The sequence below is a fragment of the Grammomys surdaster genome, unplaced genomic scaffold (genome assembly GCF_004785775.1).
Source record: "Grammomys surdaster isolate TR1022 unplaced genomic scaffold, NIH_TR_1.0 271, whole genome shotgun sequence".
NCBI classification, from domain to species: Eukaryota; Metazoa; Chordata; class Mammalia; order Rodentia; family Muridae; genus Grammomys; species Grammomys surdaster.
In genome coordinates this window covers 1,696,017-1,718,845 of record NW_021604712.1, presented here as the reverse complement: position 1 = coordinate 1,718,845, position 22,829 = coordinate 1,696,017, and the positions used below count along the sequence as shown (strand labels likewise).

General features: G+C 46.3%; 1 protein-coding gene across 2 annotated transcripts in view; it reads right to left on the bottom strand.

The window, feature by feature from the left end:
- Positions 1-339: 339 nt before the first annotated feature.
- Positions 340-22,829, bottom strand: part of St8sia2 (ST8 alpha-N-acetyl-neuraminide alpha-2,8-sialyltransferase 2) — a 72,440-nt gene continuing 49,950 nt past the window's right edge. The window contains exons 5-6 of one of the 2 annotated variants that reach the window (XM_028776714.1): positions 20,743-21,036; positions 340-4,731 (exon numbers count right to left, since the gene is read on the bottom strand). In XM_028776714.1, coding sequence (XP_028632547.1) covers positions 4,446-4,731; positions 20,743-21,036 — 580 coding nt within the window. In that variant the 3' untranslated portion in view covers positions 340-4,445. The remainder of the gene's footprint in view (positions 4,732-20,742; positions 21,037-22,829) is intronic. The other variant, XM_028776715.1, reaches the window with a different exon arrangement.

The following is a 22,829-nucleotide window of genomic DNA, read 5'->3' as shown; positions in this document are numbered from 1 at the left end:
CAGAAACAGTGAAAATCTGCCTGTGTTGATGGGCATATGTGCTGTGGTTCACACTAAGGTTCGTCCTTAGAAGATGTGATGCTGACCTGGGGCAGTAAAGCCCACATCTACCTAAAGTCAATTTTTCGTTTCCAGCTAGTGCTGTAACCACATGGATTTATAGAAAAAGCCCTGGAGTAAGGGGAGAATGTTGTTGAAAATTCCATGCAGGCCTTTGCCTCAGTTTAATGATATTTCCTCTGCTTTGGTCCTACCCACATGACTTTTTGGAAGGCTCTTTCACCATGATAGATGCAAAGTGGCTTCATTCACTATAAAAGCCTTTATAGACAGCCAGGATTTAATCCAACAAACATTTATTGAGCAACTGTTGTGTGCTATGCACCACGCCTAATGCTGTGATGGGTACAGATGAATAAAACAGTGTCTGCCCTTGGCAGGGTTACAGTCTACAAACAGACATAGGACAAGTGCACAAGTAGCTATAATACAAGGCAGAATATGGTAAGTGCCGTGAGAAAGGGAGAAATAAAGTGCTGCGGTGGTTCTCTAGAGGGAGAGGTCCCATGATGGATCGGGGAGGGCTTCATGGCGGATGTGGTCTCTGCATGGGCCTTGGAAGAAACTCAAGAGTGATCCAGAAGCGAACTGCAAGGCCAAAGGCACAGGGCCAGGACACATGGTGTCTCTCCCAATACTGACAACTCTTCTGGATCGGGCCAATGCAGGGTATGAAGTGACCTGGTTGGGTGTAATGTCAGGATAAAGACGGGCACATTTTTGTGGGCCAGGAGATCTTAGTAAAGTTCATGAAGAGCTGGAGTTACATACCATTGCACATGCTCAGGGAGGTCTGGGAGAGGAGATCACTACTAAGGGGTCCAAGGGACAAGTAGAGGTGAAGTTGGGACTAGTTGGAAAGAGTAATGAGGGAATGCATTGGAAGAGTCAGTGATCATCTTAGGGACCCAGACTGTGTTGAAAGAATTATTGGTGTTCCAACCGGGAAATAAGGGATCATGCAGGGAAGATGGTCTGCTTAGCTTCAGATGTCTTGAGTTCAAGATGTCAGAGCAGATAGAGAATGGTAAAAAAGCAGTGTATCATCCTGGAACTGGGAGCTTCTAGTGGAGCCTAACAGCTAAGGGGAGTGGAGGGTATTCTTTGGGTGGTAGTAGTTGTGTCTGAAGGAAGGCATGGAACTATGGATTCACGGCTTATAGGCCTTTGGGGGAGGACCTTGTTGGAAGAAATGGCTACTTTTTGGTACAAGGAGAAGAGAGGGGGAAATGGGCAGATCTTCCTCGGCTTTTCTCAGCTCAAGGTAGGAATGCCAATAAATACCTCATAAATACATAAATAAATATATAAATAAACGGTCATGGAGGTTGGGGTGGGAAGGGTAAAATCTTAAGAACATGGTGTCTTGCCCAGGAGAATTCACTGTAGGGCTTTGCAATGAGAGAGGCCTTTTGATTTAGCACATGGAGGTGACTGAGATGCTGATCCCAGGAGTAGGCTAGGAGGGGGCATTAAGGTGTGGTACAAGGGACTGGTGGCAGTAGGGATTGCAGAGCCTGCCAAGGTCTGATTGTGGAGGAGTTAAATGGAGCGGCTATAGGAATCAGGGTGATCGCAAGAAGGGCTGGGAAAAGTCTGAGAGCATGGAAGGAAAGACTCCTTCCTTGTCTACGGGAGGAGCCTCACTTGTGGAAGAATGAAGGTTACGTGGAGGGAGAGGCCAAGAGATTATGAGAAAAGGTCTGATGTCAAATGGACCTTTTTTGGGAGGGGAGGTGATGGCAGAGGCTGAGGGTGGGGTCACTGGGGCTCAGAGTGAATGGAGGTCTGGCAGGCTGAGGCAGGAGGACTGAGGAGGTGACTGGTAGCCAACAGTAGAGGGGACTGGCTGAGGCTGATGTCATGTTCCATGGCAGCTGTGAGGTTAAGAGTACAGGCTGTGCCTCCCTGGGGCCAGCCAAGGTCAACTAGCCTATGTTAAAAGACTTCAATGGAACCCAGCCCCAAGTGAGTTCTCAGTAGGCAGTAAAGGACACTAGGCTGCTGACTGGAGAAGAATGACAAGAGGGAAAGCTAAGGTCCATAGAGATCCTGCAGTTACATGTCCAGATCATTCTAACAGTCCAGGGGCTGCTAAGTTAGGGAAAGGGCATATATGGGCAGTCCTAGGACCTCTGCCTTTCCCCATCAGGTTACAGCCTGCGTAAGTCCAGTTAGACAACTGGCCCTCTAACTCCTCTTCATAAAGAGGATTCTGGATGGAGCTCAGGGTCACCTCCGAAACCTGACCTCTGAGCCTTCTTCATGGTCCATGTGGGATGTTCTAACATCCAAAGGCTTTGCTAATGCGAGGCCCTGTTGGTGATCAGACCTATTCTTCCAGGGCACTGCAAACTTTGGAAATTAAATGTCTTCTAGAGCCTCTGAGAGCCTTCAGATGAAAGGCTCTGGAGACATGTAAAATATGACACTAATTATGTCTACTGTTCATGAGGGGGCTGAGCCAGTCAGCTCCCAGGGAGGCTGTTATGGCTGTTACTTTTTTAAATATTCATTTTATGACGCAAATCCAAAATCCCAAGCTTCATACTGTAACAAGAACAAAGAGAGGGACAGAGATGTACCGTCCTCAGCCTGTTTGGGGCTGGAGGGAATGTACACAGTATTAATGGTTCTAGGGTACCCCTCTATTGCCTCTGTTCACTTCCCGTCAGCCATTAATTTAGAGCAAGCATCATGCTCTGAATGGCTGTTGATTAATTATGTCAGGCCTCATATGCTTGGGAACAGATCTTGATTACTTTGTTTTTTTAAAACTCTCTTCACCTTCAAGATAATAGTGGGGTTTTTTTGTTTTTTGTTTTGTTTGTTTTTACATTTATCTTTTAAATATGTTTAAAAACACCATTATTTATCAGGCAAGGGAACTACAGCTAACACATCAAGCTGGCTAAGGCTTTGCTGTGTGTGACCTGTAAGTCCAACCCCTAAGTTGTTGGCATTGAGCCCAGATTTTTCCCTGGAGATTATGTCCAGTGTTTGGAACTGTGTTTGGCTTTGGGCTTTTTACAAGAAAAACAAGTCTTAAGTGGGAGTCCTAACAGAGTGTGGGGGGGAAGGCTTTTTCAAAGACTCAGCAGTGGTTGATGGTGTGGGGGTAAGAGTGGGCAGGGATATAGGGTAGACACTGGAACCTCTCCCAGAAGAGCTCGGTGTGGGCAGGTATGACTGTCAAGATGAGAAAGTGACAAGGTGACATTGACACACCAGGCTGGCTGCAGGGGACTCTCAGAGTGCAGGATGCAGAAAGCAAACAGGGAGTGACTGCAGAGACCCAGGGTTAGATGCATCACAGTCTTCCAGGTGTCCAATTCTAGGGCTCTGTGAGGTGCCTAGAAAGCTGATTGTATATGTTTTGAACAAGATGACTCCTATTGTGACTGTACTTTTTCAAGCACTTGCTGTGTCTTTCTGGTGGTAGATGGGACAGTAGAGTTCCTTCATGTGACATTCTAAGAGGATGGGATAAAAGCTAACCTTGAAGTTGAAGCCCTAGGGTCACTTCTCCCTCAGTGAGCCTCATCCAACAAAACGATCCTATTTTGTACACTCTTTTGTCCTTTTCTGAGGTGGAGCAAACTTCTAGAAGATAAGTTCCTAAAACCATGATTTACAACAATCTACCTCTTTAGGGTCACATGCTGTTCTGCCCTACTAAGTCCTGGGTGGTACTTGTCTAACCAGAATATGGGGCTGTCATTGAGTTTCCTCCAGCTTCTCTCCATAGCTGTGAAGGCTTGTCTGGGACGCAGGTGCCATCGTGCTTGTCTTTTGGGCAGCTGCACTCTCAAGTTCATGAACAAAGCCTTAGCTCTGTTGTGACCCGTGCTGCTTGGTCTCCTTGTGCCTCTTTGCCCAGTGGAACTCTCCAAGTCTCTCCTCCATGAACTGCACCTCTTTAGACTGGTCCAAGCTGCCATCTCTGGGTCTGGGCTACCCAGAATCCACTTCATTTGGAGGTTCGGGGAAGCTGACAACAGGTGGCTCTCCATTCATCCATGAGCCCAAAAATCCATCCAGCCTAGGAAGCGGGTTGTCATCCAAAGTCATGGGACTGGCTTCTTTGCATGTCAAGTCCTTCTGCCCCCAAAGATGGACTGAGTCTCCATCTGGTCCAGGTGGGTTCTCCACACCTTCTTCCTGTGGCTTATCTGCCTAATGCTAGATGAACACCACACAGTTATAAATACTCAGGTCAATATATATATGCAGGTATAGATATATATATTCTGGTCACTGTTTTACACTTTAACAAAGAAAACCACTAGCCTGCTTGTTCTATTTTTTTGTGCCACCCCGACTCCCATCTGCCTGTGGTGTAGCTGGCAGGAAAGTGAGCCATTGAGTCCCATGGACTGCCCTCCTTACGTAGCCCCATCACACTGGCCGACAGTCAGTTTCAATGCCCCCTGTTCATGTAAGCTCTTGAGGGCCTTGAATTCTAAGGGCATGGTGTGGGGACTGGCCTGGGAGGTGTAGCCATACTTGAGGCTGTCGTAATAGTGGTACTTAACAGGGTTCTGATTCTGATCCAGTGGGAAAGGCCAGAAGCCATAAAGGTAGATCTGATTGCAGAAACGTGTGGCCAGGGTGTACATCAAGAGCCCGGTGGTTGGTCTTTTGATGTGGACTTTGTTGGTCAGCCAATATCTGGAGAAGAAAAAAAAAGTTAGAAAAGGAACAATAAAGCCTGGGAAGATGGCTCAGTTGGTAAATTCTTGGCTTGCGAGCAGGAGAACCTGTTTGAATTCCTCAGTACCCATGTAAAAGCTGGTGGAGTATACCTGTAACCCTGCCGTGTAGGGGCCCAGTGGAAACAGGAGGATCCCTGGAGCTGATTGGTCACCCAGCCTAGCCAACCAGTGAGCTCTGGGTTCAGCAAGAGACCCTGTTTCTTAAAAGAAGGCAGAGAGCAAAGATACCTAAATACCAACTTCTGGCTGTCACACATACACACTTGCATGCAGGCATGCACATGCACCCCCCCCCCCCCTGCACCCCTATACTTCATACATTAAAATCAAACATATAGAAACAATGAAGAAATGTGTTTGTGACTACTTTCCAAGAAGGAAGAAATTTTATTTGTCCAGCAGCCCACCTTCTGCCACTCCAAGAGTCAGTCATGTCATAGACCCAAAGCTTCCTTCTCAGAAGTCTGACAACCTCCACGGTTAAGCACCTGGACTACACCTTGAGTTGGTGCTTTCCTGTGTGTGAGTCTACGAGGTCTGGGGTGCCAAGATGGAAACTGGCATCCTGAAGTCACCCTGTGTTATGTACCTTGCCTTGAACTCAAAATCCATTGACAACCAAAGCAGGGTTAGCAGTTTTCTGTAACGGGCTGGATGATGAATACTTTTGGCTTTGCGACCGTATGGGTTCAGTTATGACTATGCAGCCACACTAAGTTGAGTGTTAAAGAGCCACCGTCAACATACACGGGCGTGTCCATGCATGGCCTTAATCTCTCTTAAAGCATGTTTGCTTACACTGTGCTCACTGCCTTCTTCATTCGTCTTTGCCACTTAAGCAGGCACAGTTAGACTTGCTTCCTATCAGTGCTCCAAGAAGCCCTGCCCTCTGAGGCAGCTGACCTTCTCTGGTCATGTATGTCACTTTTCTGCAGAGCCAAGGCACTCTGGATGGTGGTCTGGGCTGGATTCTGTCTATACGTTTCCTGTGTTAGGACTTGGTCAAAGAGTGATGGGAGAAAACACAGAGAAGTACAGAGAGCAGGGCATTGGATGAGGCGTCCTACATGAGTGGAGTTCTGTGCATTCCTGTGTATCTTAGCCAGGACCACAGCATAGAAGGGGCCATCTTCATTCTGGATGAGGAATCATGGCCAGAGGATGGAGACATGTAATTCAGATGGTTCCATCATTAGCTTCTGTTCCATCTGTGTCTCTGAGAAGGTCACTTCTCTCTGATGAACCGCATTTGTCGCATTTGATGTGTAGCTAGACACCTCCAGGTTCCAACATTCCAGGAGAGTTTAGAAATTTCTCTACATGTGAGAAACTTTCTGCTTGCTGTCATTCTCGATTTCTTACTGTATGGCTCTGGAGCTCACACTGAGCAGGGCCCCCCCCCCCCCCGCTTCTTTATTTGTAGTTAAAGCTCCACTGTCCCCCAGCAGAATGAGTTTTTAATAGCCAGACTTCTGTGCCAATGGGAAGGCAGAATTGCTGACCACTGAGTTGGCCCAATGTGTCTCTAAACCAGACCCAGGCCATGATTTTCTGTCCTTAAACAGCATCCATAGCACAGCGTCTTAGAGGTTCCCAGTCACCACTATTGCACTGAAGTGAAGGCCAGCACAGCACCACATACAACTTCACCCTCAAATGAGCCTATTAAATTCATTCTGGGAGTAGGACACCAGAGCAAAATGTTTACTTATTGTTGAAACTGGTGCGTGCGTGCGTGTGTGTGTGTGTGTGTGTGTGTGTGTGTGTATGTTCATAGTGATTTTAGGTGACAGGGAGTGGAGAGGAGGGGAAAGCTTCCTAGAAGCCCACAGAAATTATGTACAATGGCTCTTTTTGCAGCTCAGAAAGGGAAACCAAAAGATTCCAGACTCAACCATAGAGCATTTCCTTGCTTCTTTGTTTGGAAGCATTAGCTTATGAATAATAATCCTTGTAATTAAAGTATACAATATTTGCAACATTTGATCAAATAAAAGGTATTCTGAGGACCCCCCCCATCCCCCAGCAACAGAACTAACTGTCTGGTGTAATGTTAATGTCCCTTTGGACCTTGAGATAGGAGACTGTGGGTCCAGACGACCATATCCAGACCTGTGGTTCTCCTGGGCACAGTGGGAACTTGGTGGTCCTTTGTACAACCATGGTTGTTCTGTAAGTCTGTCACTTGGAGACTCTCTTTCTTCTGCCTCCCCATTATTTTAATCTATCAGAACCTAGAAACTTCCTAGCAACTAGATTTTCCAACAGGGAAAAAGATGTAGTGACAAAGACAGAGCCATGTAGTGGCTGTGGTAACTGCAAACACGATAGAATTCAAACCAGCAAGGAGCAAACCTGTGGACACAACACATATCTCTCCTTTCATTTCTATACTGCTGATGTTTCTATGGTGATGGTCAACCATTGACACCCCCCTGACACCCCTCCCAACTCTTCACAGCCTCCTGGGCATCTCTCAGAAACCTCTCCCTGTTCCACAGGCCATCAAAATTCCATGGTGGAAACTGCCCTGGCTATATCTGTATCCCTGTGAGGGATTTTTGCTTAATATGAAGAAGAAAGATTCATTTCTAATCTTGATCTTTGAGGTGGGAAGATAGACCGTGAATCCAGAACTTTTGAGGTGGGAAGACCCACCTCTAATCTGGTCCATACCTTCTATTGGAGGTCTGTTTAAGAATAATGAAGAAGGGAGGTATTGCTTTTCGCCTACTTGCTTTGGCCTCACTAGCAAATTTATTCTTTAGTGGTATTAGAGCCTACTTTTTCAGGATCCTGGCATATACTGAAGACCATCTGAAGCATCCAGCCTGTGGACTGGAAAACTACTAGATTCATTGGTCCTTCCATTCATAGTTAGCCATTGTTGTGTTAGCAGAACCACAGCCTGTAAGTCATGCAAACAAATAATATGTGTGTGTGTGTGTGTGTGTGTGTATGTATGTGTTCTGTTACTCTAGAGAAGCCTGACTAATATACCAACCATCTTAATAATATTCCACAGCCACTCTCTTCATGTATCCCAACTGAGGTCTTGCCTTGACTTCAGTAGCCCTCTCACAGTATGCTGCTCCTCAGCCAGGGTTTCACATACTGGTCATACCACAGACTGGGACATTAAGAAGTTCTCAAGGAACTCCTGCTCTGACTATGAGGTGGGAAAGAACCTGAAGGGAAAGTGGAACAGAGTAAATATAGAAAAGATGAGAACTCAGCCAGCCCAGCAGCCTGGCTGAGTTACAGTGGAGTAAACTGGGAGTTGGAGTGTGTATAAGGAGAACCAGTGTCCAGACTCTGCTGTCACATAATAGGGGGCAGTGGCAATGGTGGCATCTTCAGGAACAATCACTTTTATTGTTGCTCTGTAAGGTGATACTAAGATTTTCTGAGTTATTTTTTAAAGCACTAGAAACTCTGTGTGTGTGTGTGTGTGTGTGTGTGTGTGTGTGTATGTGTATGTATGTATGTATGTATGTATGTATGTATGTATGTATGTATGTGTGTGTATCTAGAACATCGTGGGCATTCAGTGGTAAAACACTTGACCAGCATGCATGAGATTCTGGATTCAATTCCCAACACTATCAAAAATATATTTACTTAAAAATATCATGTGAGATCGTACTGAGTTAATGAGTGAGTCAGACAGATTCTGTTTGTGGTTAGAGTACCAGCCTCCTAGATTGAAGTTGTCTTCCTCTTTCAGTGAACAGAGGCAAACATAGTAAACCAGGGAGATTTTCCCAAGCAGAAGCAAGACCGATATGCATAGGATTAGACAGAGTTTGGATATAAAATGTGCTTCCCAGTCTTGGTCTCTGGGTAGTTTTTGCCCTGTAGTGATTCCATATGGGTCAGGGTTGAGGTGACATGGCTGTAGCTGCAACTACTGTTATCCAGAGTCCAGCAAGTTGTAGCTGACATTATCCAGGGCCCCATGAATCCCACGGATTCTCACTCCCTGAGCTAATGCGACCAAACACCATCCTAGGGATTTATGCTTTATTTACTTTCTGATAGTAAGGCCTTAGCAGGGGACGACTTCCTGAAATGAATTTATATTCCAGCCAGTAGTGCTATGCCCAGAAGGGGTGTGTAAGTTTAATCAATGGGACAAGCAAGCAGCTAGCAGGAGACAGTGCCATAACATGCCCATACTGAGATCTTTGCACTCCATACCTTTTTCCATCTGCTCCTTGAGTGAACTTTCTTTTTCTCTTTCCCAAAATTAAACACATACATCACCTGTTCCTGGAAACTGTCTCTTTTTTTCTTCTAACTCCCCCTGGCTCAACCTGTCAGTCACACTACCTGATCACCATGAGCTTTCCCCCTACTCCCTTCTGTGCTTAGCAACTGGGTCCAAGGCTTACATTTCTTTGTAGAATTCAGTCATCCATCTCCCTGCATACTGTATTTAGGCAGAGACAATAGCAATTCTGGAATTTATAGTGTGCTCCCCCACACATCCCAGCATCCTTGCAGTTTAACTGGGTTATATCACCAGTTCTGGTACTCAGGCTACAACAAGAGAGGCTTCTACTTCTACATTCTCTTCCTCTGATCTGGAGATGGGTTGGTTAAAATAGGATGCATTATAGGTATTCAGACCACTTGTTGAAAGAGAGCCAGGAACAACTCACCTTACATTTGGTAAAAACAAGACACAAGCATCTAATTTGTATTCCTGGGACTTGAAGTTTGTCAGTGTAGTAGGTTTGGAAATAATAGTCCTGAGGTCTGTTGTGTGCCACATCCATTTCACTCAAATGAAATTGAAAAACAGGAAGACGTGGGAAAGAAGAAAGGAGAAGCTAGCATTGTGCACAGTTTCTGAACTGCAGACATTGAGACAGAAACAGAAGACAGGCTCCTCAGACCCAGTGCCAGAGTTTCCACTCATAATCACTACCTGAGAAAGGTGTTAATGGCCCACAAGTTTCCAGAATAAACCAAAGTGTGATGGCTCTTGGTTGAGAGACTCACCTACTCCCCCCATTCTGCCTCCAGGGTAAACAAGAACTCCTGAGCCATGTCTGACAGGGACATGGGGGGGGGGCTCCATTTAATGGGCAGCTTGTAATAGAGGCTGACAACGTTAGGTAGGAACAGATCACTCTTGATTTCCTTTCTGTCTCCACAGTCTCTCTGGCCAATTTAGAGACCATGTGCGTGGCTGACTTGTAGACGATTCCTTTCCTTGGGATAACAGCTGGGTGTTAAAACACAAACTAATTAATTTTGCCTTCCCAAATGAGGTTAGCTGGGTGCATCCACAGAGTTGTATTGACAATGCACCTTTAATATCCTAATCTTGAGATTTTAATTAGAAGGCAAAGTAATCTCAAAGACGGCAGTAATTATTTTTCAAATTGGCCACCCCAATAACTGTGCCAGTTAAGCACTGTATTTTATGAGCATGGGCACCAATCAATGAAGATTGCCAAAGCTACCTTTAAAGTGCTTCCTTCCTTCCTTCACCCTGGATTCTTGGGTGTAGCACGTGCTGAGAATAATGGCTGACACTGGTTGGAGAGGGGACAGTGAGGGTTTTCTCCAAGCAGCTAATAACTGTGGGACAGGGCTCATCATGGCCTTGTAGGGAAGGAATGTCCATAGGGAGATGAGAATGACATTTGATGATGCTTTGTCCAAGCTTAGCAGTACAGCCTGGAAGAAAGTCACTGGCGACACTACTGCTTTGTGGTCCTCTGCAACATGGATCAGCCTAGATCTAAAGGCCCCACAGCCCACTGCTGTTCTTTCCTTGGCTGTACACTTAAGTCTCTTCTACGTCCTGGTTAATCTCAGGGTGAATTTGTCCGTTTTGCAGGACACTTAAGTTCTGGCTTTACCTTAGAATTTGGGGCTGTTGTCAAGAGTTGGTAAAGTACTTGCCTTGCAGACATGAGGACTGGAACATAATCTCTTCAAAAGCTGGAGAAGCCCAACCTAATCTTTGAGCCTTACATCCTGTCCTGTACCAAGAAACTGTCTCAAACAAAACCTTTCCTTGGTTGGCACCTAAGGTTGACTTCTGGCCTCCACATGCACACATATGGATGCATGCTTCCTTATACACATACACACACACACACACACACACACACACACACACACACACTCTCCTAGTGAAGCCATGGGAATGAGGGGGGATTCTGGTTCCTAGGTGTCTAGGTCTCCAGGCTTATCTACACTAATATTCTATCTAGGTCAAGTATACTTTCAAACATGACCAAGTCATCAAAAGTTTCAATGATCCTATGAGCACACAGGATGAAATCAATGGCCCCCATCAGGCTGGATATGTCAGCAGTCTAGGGCTGCAAATCTTTCTCATCACTACTTTGTACCACTCAACTGTCACCGAAGCATCCTGGTTTTCTCCAAAGCCTTTCGAAACTATATGTTTTTGGTCAGCTACTTTAGAATGTTCTCAGTTGTCATATCACTTCCTGCTGAAACCTTCAGGTCCTTCATGGATGGCTTTGGTCCTGTGTGCTGATCGCCTATCACAGCACCTACCACGTTACACTTTGATTCTTAGTTTGCCTATTGTTTCCTCTTTACACTTCCAAATTCTATAAGGAAACAGATTGACTTCCTTTTTCTCTGTAACCCTAGATCCTAGCATAGGACATGCATGAAGTGCATATTTCATAAGTCTTCAATGATACCTGGCTGGCAGAGGTCATTGGGAGCACTGTCAGGAGAGGTATATGGGCTCACCCATCTTATTCTACCCATCTAGGAAGCAAGCAAGACTATGCATGTGATAGGCTAACACCAGTTTAGATAGCACATTGTTTCAACAAAGGAGAAAAAACAAAACCATGATTCTGGTTATTTGGAGGGCCCTTCCTGATACAGAGTGGGCACATTGAGTGCAGAGAGATTATTTTTCATACTTAAGAATTATCTGTTACTCTAAAGGGCCAGGAGGACTCCAAAAAGATCATTTGTTGGGAGCTTAAACCTTGCGGCCAGATTCCAGAGTTTAAATTGATGCCACATACAAACAAGCAGATTATATCCAACCTTGTTCATTTCAGTTTCAAATAACAATAACCAGATGCCAGTTTCGCTGGACTGGTAAAGACGACAAATGTTGATAGTACATTTTGGAAAGGTTTTGGGAAAGCAAAGTATTTTCAATAATTGTAGGTGAAAGTAAATTGGTGCCTGCCTCTAGGGAGGGCAGTTGGGCAATAGCTGTAAAGATCAACAAGGCATGTATCCATCTTCCTTTTTAGCAAAGACGCAACTAAAGAGCAAGCCCACAGGTACAAATAGTTTGCAAAAATGATCAGAAGTGATGGATGGATTTATCCATTACTGCAGCAAAGACTGGGAACAATGCCTCTGCCTACACAGGTGATGAGCCAGATGTACCAGGTATGGCCAGGCAGCTTTGAGGGACCATAAGGTGGCGTCCATCCAGATGGGATAGTTTTCAGTTTAGAAAGATGTGAGTGCACACAGATTCCCTATGTGTAAAAAGACACATAGTTACAGAGAACCAGCTTCACTGCTTGACTCCTGGAGGAGGATGAGAAACGAGGGGCTTAATTTCCTTTACACACACACACACACACACACCCCACAACACACGCACATTCATGTACACAAATAAACAGTATCTGAATGTGTCCCAATCTATAGACAATCTTTTCTTTTTATATTTTTAAAGATTTATTTATTTATACATCTTATGTATATGAGTGCTCTATCTGCATGTACACCTGCATGCCAGAAAGGGCATCACATCTCACTGTAGATGGTTGTGAGCCGCTATGCTGTTATTGGGAATTAAACTCAGGACCTCGGAAAGAGCAGCCAGAACACATATAATTCCGCCAAAGGGAGGGAACACAGGGATGGGCTGGATCTTTTCAAGCTCATTTAATTTAGAGGGAAGGCTTCACAGTCACTAACTATTCTGGGCTTTCCTTTTCCTCCCCAGGGTTAGCAGGTGGAGGAGGCTATCAATACAGCACAGCCTATAAAGTTTCTTATGAAGCATCTTAACCCTGCATTTGAACTGTATCTTGCTGCAACCATATACGTCTTAAACAAACATATTTTCTCCTCTCTTGGCCTTTTTTTCCCCCTCCAAGACAGGGTCTCTTTGTGTAGCCCTGGCCGTCCTGGAACTCACTTTGTAGACCAGGCTGGCGCCGAACTCAGAGATTCACCTGCTTCTGCCTCTTGACTGATAGAATTGCAGTCAGTGTTCTTAACTGCTAAGCCATCTATGTCTCCAGCCCAGACAATCTTTCTTTTCTATAGAACATACGTCCAGAAAGTCAACTGTAGTTCCTTGGCTATCTGCCCACTAGAGCAGCAAGAGAGAAGGGTATGGGCTAGGGATGCCCACTGTGGACTGGGGTGGCACGCATGGAGAAAGCTCCCCTGCTGATGCTGGGCTGTCCCTTTGTTCTCTGTACTGTCTATGCTCTCATCCAGCTTGCTCTTTGGCCTTCAGGCTTCTGCTCACAGTGATGGATGGCAGGACCCCACCAATGATCGTCCTCTCTAAGCCCTGGCAGAAGGGGACCTGAATAAGTGCCATTCCAAGACAAGCCTCAACCTTCCTGGTACTTAATTTGGCACCAATTTACAGAGCGTCTGCTTAGGGCCCCGTGGGATGCTGCTCTGCTCAAGGGGTGGCTCTTTCTGTGAGTCACTGCCTTCCCAGTTGTTGTAATTGAATTAGAACCATTCATGGCCAGCTGCTGACTAGTTTCCCACTTACTGTGCCACACATAACTGCCTGGCTGTCCATCCTCTCTCCTACTCTCCTCCCTGGCCAACAGCCAGCCAGGGCGCTGGGCCACTCTGCAGGCTGACAAAGCTCTTGGGCGAACTGCTTGTGCTGGGACCTTGTTGGCTAGGCTCTGCCAGCACTAGCTTTGCACTGTGCTCCTTGCAATGCCCAGGTCACAATCTCAGATGGACTGGAGCTGGTAAGTGCACTGATTCATCGACTCAAAGAACTCTGGAGTAGAGCATAACTGTTTTGTTCCTCAAATTCATCAGTTGAAGGCTGTCCTATCTAACTCTTGGTACCTTAGTGTGTGGCCTTATTTCGTGAGACAACCTCAGAAGTATCCAGATTAAAATTAGACATTAGGATGGGCTTTAATCCAAGGTGTCTTATGTCCCTGTAAATGGAAATGTTTGTGTCATGTGAGTGTGAAGACAGCCACCAGATAAAGAAGAGAGACTTAGATAGGTGTCTCATAGCCCTCAGAGGGGGATAATGCTGCCACATTTTAATTTTGGGGATCCCAGTCTCTAGAGTTATGAGAGGACCCATTGCTACTGTTTAAGCTTCTCAGTCAGTCCTTTTCTCAGGTCCTCCTCACTGAACAATGTACCAGTTTGGTGTGAACAACATGGATCCCCCTCCTCACAGCCCCAGTAAATGGATTCACTTAACCCAGACATTTCAAAAGGTGCTGAAGATTTATTACTTCCTAAAGGAGCCACCTGGCTGCTGAGGCTCTCAGGAGTTGGGATGTCCTCACCAGTGGCCAGATGGCTCGCTCTCCCCACTCCTTTCCCCTACCCACCGGCAGCCTCACAGGCCCAATATAGCAGTCCCTCAAGGGCTTTATTTCATCAGCCTAAAGTACCCTGGGAGCTTTTAAGTGTCTGATGAGAGCCCCTGACTGAATGCAGATGTTCGGATGCTCCCCAGAGCCTTCCCTTCCCAAACATTTCAATTCCTCAATTTTTCTGCCACCGTGGTCCTTTTCCAGTCTGGTACCCCAAAAGCACATGTGACTCTTCAAGTGGGATCTGGTTAAACAGAGTAATAAAGTGATGTCTGACCTCCCTGCCTCTGAAAGGTGCTTAAAAATCCACAGTTGTGCCCTGAGATCATGGAAACCTTTGTGGTAGTCATCTGTCCACTCACAGTTTCAAGCCACCACTGTGCGCAATGGCAGAACTGTGGTTTTGTCAGAATTTTCAGTTCCTTCCCTTAGATTAACGGAGACTCTGAATGTGGAAACTTCTACGAGAATCGTCTCACTTGTGAATTTGTTATCTGAACTAACAATGACCTATGTCAGCCGTTGGCAGAAACGGAGGCAGGGTCTGAGCCTGGAGTCAGGGTCACAGAGGTCAATAATGTCAACCTGAACACAATGAATTTAGCATCATTGGCCAGTCTGTGGTCATTAGAGAGTGGTTTGTCCATCTGTCATGGATATGAGGAGTGGCAGGAGGATGTGTAGAGACCTCTCAATTTCACATAGGCAGAGTCTAATCCTAGCTCCCCCCTTCTCACCAGGATAATTTTCTTAAAATCTCCCAGTCTTAGTTTCCTTAGAATAAAAGGAGAACTGAATTAGTGTTCTATCTACAAGGCTGTTCCAAGAAGAAAGCTAGCATATGTCATTCCTTGTCCCAATTGTCTACTAGGCCACATCTCTTTAAGTTGCCATGAAGAACCTTGTCCCTGTAGCTGAATTACACCCTATGTAAATAAATAAAGGGACTACATAGATCACATCATACTGCCTGCTCTTTCCTTCACCCAGGGCAGGACAACACTCCCTGCTATTGTCTGGTGAGCACAGTTATTTGTGATGTTTCTTCCAACCCTCTGTTTATGAAATCCTGGATGAATAACCTTCCCAAACTTGGGCTTACTGTGTCCATAGTTTTCCCGTGTGTGTGTGTGTGTGTGTGTGTGTGTGTGTTTAATCAGAGCCAAGATGACTGCCTCAAAATCCTTCCAGTGCAGCTCAATCTAGAAGAGACCATGGCTAGCTGTTCAGAGTACCTAGCTGCTAGTCTCTCCTGGATGTTAACTGGTCTTGATTTAGTGGTAGCAGTGATTCACAAGTTTTTGCCATTACAAGAATCAGGTGGAAGACCTATTAAAACACAGATTGCTGGATGCTTTCCTAGGCCTTGTGATTCTGCACCTCTGGGTGGTCTGAAGATGTACAAGTCTAAAGAGTCCCCAGGTGATGCTGATGTTCATCCAGAGTACATGCAGAAGGCCTTTGGCTTAGGTCAGTGTCAGGAGCAGCCCTACTTATACACTGAAGGCCTAAAATCAACAATAGGCCTGACATACATGCCTGCTAGCACCACGTCTTGGGTCTCTGTGGAAAAACACTGAAACAGATGGCTGGAAGTTATTGTAAACAAGCAGCTTTGGTAGAAGGCTGCCAAGCCTGGCTAGTCATAGACCTTGTAAATAGGTAACCTTGGTAGATAGTACCAACTTAGATAAGGACAAGTGAATCATAGGCAGAGTCATAGTGTCCTGTCCCCTGAACCTTTACCCAGCTGACACTCTGTTCTGGAAGATATCTGTACTCCCCTGAACACTCACATTCCTGCATCATCCCCTTTCCCACATCCTGCCTTTTTGTGTATATAACCTGTGTGTACAAAAGTAAAAATGGCAGTCTGATCAGACTATAGACAGGTCATCCTTCCTTCGAGTTCGCCTGTTTTCCCCCATCTTCTCTTTCAGGTGATCTCCAAGACCCCTGTTTAATGTCCTGCTGGACAGGACATTTTGGCGCCCAACCTGTTTGTCAACCCTACTTCGTACCATTTTGAGACTATTAATTGAGTTACTTTTACTTATTTCTTTTGGCCCCTGGGCCTTTAATAGGCTTACTAAATTTGTGAAGCAACAGATAGATGGTTTGATAGCAAAACCTATTCAGGTACATTATCATAAGTTAGCTATGGAAGACCACGAGACTTAAGACGAGGTTGTTACTCTATCCAGGGTGTTCCCAAAACCCATCTCCACCTAACCTAAAAGAGGAGACTCTCTCTGAGTTCGAGGCCAGCCTGGTCTACAGAATGAGTTCCAAGACAGCCAGGGCTACACAGAGAAACCTTGTCTTGAAAAACAAACAAACAAACAAATAAATAAATAAATAAATAAATAAATAAATAAATAAGGGACTCTCTCCCCTAGACCAAGCAGAGAGAGGCCATCCAGAACTCCCTCTGACTGGCGATCTAAGTTCTTGCTTAGGCTGCAAGGCTAAACATTACAAGGGAATATAAATAAAAATTAAAAATATCTTTCTGGGTTCCCTGAGGGACAAGCCTGACTACATAGGGGTTGATGTAAAAAATATCCCCTCTCCAGGAAAAAGACATTGAGATGGATATGGCCCTCATGCCTCACTGAACAACAACAGGAGGACCAGAGCATTACAAGGTTTCCTTTAATTACTGGAGGTCAGGCCTCTATCCTTGCCTTTGCAAGATTGGAGTCGCCACGGTCCTTCTATATTTGGAGAGAGGGGGAGGGCAGCAAATGGACCTGCAGGTAAGGCGTCAAGGATCAGCTCACTTTCTCCAGGCCATAGATCCACTCCTACCCTCTTTGCACAGAAAACAGGAGTTGAGGAGTTTGTTTTACTTCTGGATTTTGTTTTCATACATTTGGCAGTGCTGAGGATGGAACCAAGAGTTTCACGAATGCAAAGCAAGAGAGCTGCACTCCCAGCCTGCCTCTGTCTTTTGTAGCCTTAGTATAATCTACCTCTGTTTCTTTGGTTTTTGCCTGCAAGATAATATAGCTTTTTGGTGCTGTTATTGTTTTTCTTACTCTTGTCCCTTCCAGGGGGTCTTGTGTAAATGAATTACTCTATGAGGTTCACTTTCTCTATCTTTAAAAGGGGAATAACAAGACTAAGTCTAGCCTTACCATTACATGGGATCAGGCTCAGCATGGTGTCTGGCCCATAAGTGATAACTAAGATATCATGTGCCCCATCTGTTTTCCTATTTTCCATTTCAGTTCCTTCACACAGCATTCAGAATGTGTGATTGAAGAGTTGACATCTGAGTATGTCTGCTTTTCTCCAGAAGACTATCTCCCATGCAAAGAAATAGCCAAAGAAATCAGGGAAGACAAACCCATCTGGTTCATCGATGAGAAGGTTTTATGAAGATAGTGTCCCACTAGGTGGTAATAGGTATCGAGATGCTGAAGTGTTCTGACAATTCATCTTGTCCTGCCTCTAGGGAAAGCTGCCCCAGACCCTGGGTAACTGTTGTGTGAACAGAGTCTCTATACCAGGGTGCTATTCCTAAGCCCACTGAACTCCCACGGCCCCTGCAGATCTGGAAGTGAAGAGGTACAAGTTCCCACTGCACTTGCTACCCTGGGAGCCAGATGACATGGTTCTACTCTTGGTTGTTCCACTTAATGGCTGAGTCACCTTGTATGAGATCACTGGATTTTCCTGAGCATTGGTTAGCAAAGATACTAGCACACCTCAAAAGGAGATTCTTATTTAGGATCCTTGCCAGCAGAGCACAGAGTTCCAGATTCCCCAAGTCTTCACAGATACGTGTTGTTTTCTGTCCGCTTTCTTAATTTACTTGATGACAGTTATGCTCCTAGGTGTGCCGTGAAGCCCCACTGTGGTTTTGTGCTTTCTGCAGTCATTGGTGATGCTGAATGACTTGTCATGTGCTAACTGTCCATTTGCATATCTTCTTTGGAGAAATGTCTATTTGAAACCTTCTCCCATTTTTGAATTGGGTTGCCTGTGCTTCTGCGGTTAAGCTGTACGAGTTCTGAATAGATCCTGGATGTTGGTCCCTCACCAGACATACTACTTGTAAATACTTGTGCTTATTCTATGGGTTTTCTTTATGATGTCCAGATAGAGCATCCTTTATGCATAGTTGGTCCCCTACCTTCTTCTCTACCACCTTCTTGACATTTCTCTCATGGTTTCACTCGGCACCCCCAGCCTGTTCCTTCATTTCCAGTGGACACCAGGTAAAGCCACCCTGAGATGGAGGCAAGCTTTCTCCAAATGACATAGGCTGCCTATCTCCTCATTGGCCTCAGTACTTCACAAGATCGAGGGGTCTGTCTGAGGAAATCCATCACCAGGCACCTTCTGCACCTCCTCTCCTGGTTGAAGGTGTGAGGTGGGGCAGCTCACCTGTTGCTCCTGCAGTACTCCCTCCTGGCCTGCCTGCAAAGAAAGCTGCTTTGCTCCCAGGATCAACAGCCTGTTTGTTTAAAGGGCTCATTACTGCTGCTTACTGCTATTTTGACAGATGAAAGTGAGTCAATTATGGCTAAAAATAGCTCTGGCTGTAGCGGCTTCTTCCAGGTGGCTGCCTGCAGCCGCATCTAGAGGACTTCTGCTCTTATTGCCAAAGGGCAGTTCCTTGCCTTCCAGTATCTCCTTGAATCTTCAAATCAACTCGGGAGGCGTCCTTCCATGAATAAAGGCCCTTTGAGGCTTGGGGCCTAAGCCCTGGAGTTCAAGGTTTCTTGCTGTTATGGACTGGAGCAGAAAGATGCAAAAGAGGGTCTCCAGAGCCTACTGTGTCCCTCTGGAATATGGAAGACTCTGTTTCACCAGCCTTGACCGTGGTTACCCTTGCGGTTTGTCTCTAGATCTATTTTGGGGCCTGTGGGTTCTCTGTGATAACACATATCAAAGTACATCCCCACTTTGTTCATAGGCATGGATGCCTTCCAGTCACCTGGTTGCATGAGCATGGGCCCTCTGTGGGTGACTCAGATGGCTTCCCAGTTATTATGTTGGAGCCCCTCGAGAGAGCATTCCCATGTGTCCAAGTTGGCAAGGAGTCAGTACTGGGAGCTTCTGTGGACCAGGGCTGCGGTTGGCCCCTTGCTTGGATGGACTGTTGGGTAGGTCAGGGATGTATATTTGTAACAGACATCTCAAATTTATGTTCACGAAGCTACTCAGTTCCTCAGCGCCTGCCCCCATCCCAGCACCCAGGCTTCTTCAAGCGCTTGTATCTCGGTATGGGACCGCCATCCGCCATCCGCCATCCGCCATCCGCCATCCGCCATCCACCCATTTGCTTAGGTTCTAATCCCAAGATGATGTGGAGAGAGATGCACTCAATAGCAGCTGTGCCCAGTGTCCCATCCCCAGCCACCATCTGACGGCAACTGTGTGGTACACCTTGACCTAGAACCATTCAGCCAAGGCATTTCTGAGTTCCCGATGCAGAGCAATTGAGAAGGACAGTTATTGTCTTTCTCAATCCTAAATTTTGGAGTGATTTCTTACCCCCGTAATAGATAATTGGAACCAAGTGAGTAATTGCTCAATACACAGCTCAGCTGGCTGTGGTGATCTAGGGTATGATCCCAGGCAGTTTCCTGGTCCAGATCCCTGGTGGGTGGGCCTGTGCCTAGTCTCACAGTTGGGAAGAAGTAAGCATGAAATTAGGAATTACCAGTTTGTCTGGGGCTATTGAAAAGCCTAACTGGATCAATGTAGACTTAAGCAATTCTTCTTTCTTAAAAAAAAAGCTATTTTATTTTTATTTTTGAGACAGAGCCTCCTGCAGCCCTTGAGCTCACGGTGATGCTGAGGATGGCCTTGAACTCCTGATCCTCCTGCCTCTACAGCCCAAGTGCCGAGTTTACTGCCACCACACCCTGACTATGTGGTGCTAAGGACTGGACCCAAGGCTTAGTGAAAGTCAAGAGTGTGGGTGACAACTATGGTGACAGTGTCCAGACTTCATCTCATTTAGTCTTCACACGCCAGCAACGTTACCCTCCCTGTACCTGTTTAGTGACGAGGAACTTAAAGTTCACAGAGCTTAAGGTGACATACCAAAGTCACTGCTATTTGTTCCTGGTGGAGATCACCTACCTGAGATGGCAGATATGAGACCTATCTGTCACCATCTTCCTTCCCAAGTCCATTGCATCAATTCCCACCGAGCCTTAATACGACCCCCAATTGCTTTCTTAAGAGGACGGGAGGCAGGCCGCTCACCCGGATGATACCCATTTGCCGACCTCCCTCCTTCCTGATGGAGGCTCAGAAAGGCTTGCTGAGAGCTTTCGGCTAATGGGTGTGGAGGTGGAACTGCATCGGAGACGCAGCCCTGCTTACCATGCACACCCCACCCTTAGCAGGGAGGGGATACTCACCCTCGGACTGCGTGCAGCAGGCGCAGGGAAGGGTAAGCCGTGCGCACGTTGACGTGGTGCTTCAGGATGAGAGCGTTGACCCACTCCACACGCTCCTTGCCACCCCGGGCCATGAAGGCAGGTATCCACAGTATGCTCCCGTTGAGGCCATGCAGCCGCTGCAGCAGCTTCTCCCGCCACGTGGCGTTCACTAGGTCCTCAAAGGCCCGCTGGATGACTGAGGGGTTCATGGTCACTAGGTCTGTCTTGAGGCCCACATCCCGGGCATACTCCTGTACTGGAGCCAAGTTGCACCTGAGGATAAAAGGCAAACGTGGTCGTTTGGGAAAGATGGCCCTTCTTACATTGAACTTGACCCTGTCCTCTGCCACTTCTTGCTTCTTTCTCTTCTTCCTCACTGATGCACGATGCTTCATCGGTCACAAGCATCCCGCTGTGATCCCTTCTCTTCCTCCTGCCTCAAATGTTTACTGAGCCTCTGCTATATCCATAGACACAGAATGCCACTCTCCTAGAGGCCACTGTCTAAAAGAGCGCTTGCCCTCAGTTCCACAATGAGGTTGCTTTTAACAGGTATTCCTTGATTCAGTAGGTGACCCTTTATAGTGACGGCTCAGAAGACAGATTTCCAGGTTCAAAACATAGATCTGGCATGCTCTACCTGTGTGATAATGGGCAGCTTTTTTTCTTCTTCTCTGTGCTTTCTGGGAGCGTCTATGTCTTTGGCAGTGACAGAGACCACATGAACAGAATGCTGCTGGACCATAATGAGGGCATAGCCAGTGCTAACTGCTGTCATCTTTCTATGGACTAGAGGACTGTCAGGTGTCAGAGCAGGGAGGGAAATCTAAAGGATGGATGAGCAAAAGAGCATTGGTGGACAGACCCAGAAAAAGAGCTTGTCTCCAGTTTGTAAAGTCAGAAGAATCCCACAGAGACTTGTTAAAAATAGGATTCCCCAGATCCTGATTCAGCAGGCCTCAGAGCTTAAGAATTTATATGTATATATGTATATACATGTGCATACATATACTTTCTAAAAATCTCTTCCTCCTTGGGTTCCACGCAGCTTAAAAAACCACCATGCTAAGGGATTTTCGGCACAGGGAATCTGCCTGAGGGCAGAGAATCTGGCACAGCATGGGTGTTTAGAAGGCGGTGTGTGAGTGGCTCTGGCTAACAGATATTACCTAGATGATCATGACAAGGAACAAAAGAGCAGCCGGATGAGATATCAGAGGTTGGTTATCAGGGACTTGGCTCTGAAGGCAGTAGAGAGCCATTTGAAGGGAGAGGGTTTTGAGGGAATGACCAGCATGGGCAGAGCTGCACACTGCACTGTCTTGCTTAACCCATCAGCCTGCTCATGAACTTCACTGAGGGTCCCTCCCTCAAGGGTTCTGCCCCAGGTATGTGTGCAAGGCTTCCTGCCTGAGCTGAGGGCCCCAGGGACTGAATCTACAGCCTGGAGGTACTGTTTTCCCTGGAGGACTGGTTGGTGAGAAAAATCTTCAGATCAGTGGGTATATGTCTGAGAATGCATAGCAAGTATGTACAGAATTGGGGCTGGCTGTGTGTGAGGGAGGGGCCAGGTGCCATCACTTCATACAATACCAGCTGGCCCTGCCTTTAAGCAATAACTGTTCTTCTCTGGCTGGGAAAGAAAGTCAGTTAAGTCCATAGCAAGGGGGCATCACTGAGGCCTGGGTTATGCTGGCCACTTGGCCGGTATTCTTTCACAGGTCAGTTCATTTTACTGTGAACCTGTATTAACTTTACAGATGAAACAGATGTAATCCTCAGTTGCCAATTAACTTGCCCAAATCCCCTGGGTCAGAAAGGGGACCATTAGGACTCAGACTTCGTGGTGTCTGACTCAGAAGCCTCCCCAAATACTTCTTGTCTCCATCTCTAGCCCCAGGCGTACTATTTCCACCTGTGGCATAAAGTTGTTGGGAAGAGAAATGCTGGGACCTCTTCAGATGCCCCTGCTATAGGCTTTGGAGAGTGGGAGTACTTCCAGCACAGTGGCCCATCTGGGGCCACCCATAGCCCCAGTGACTCAGAAGCCAGCTGAGTCAGGCTTC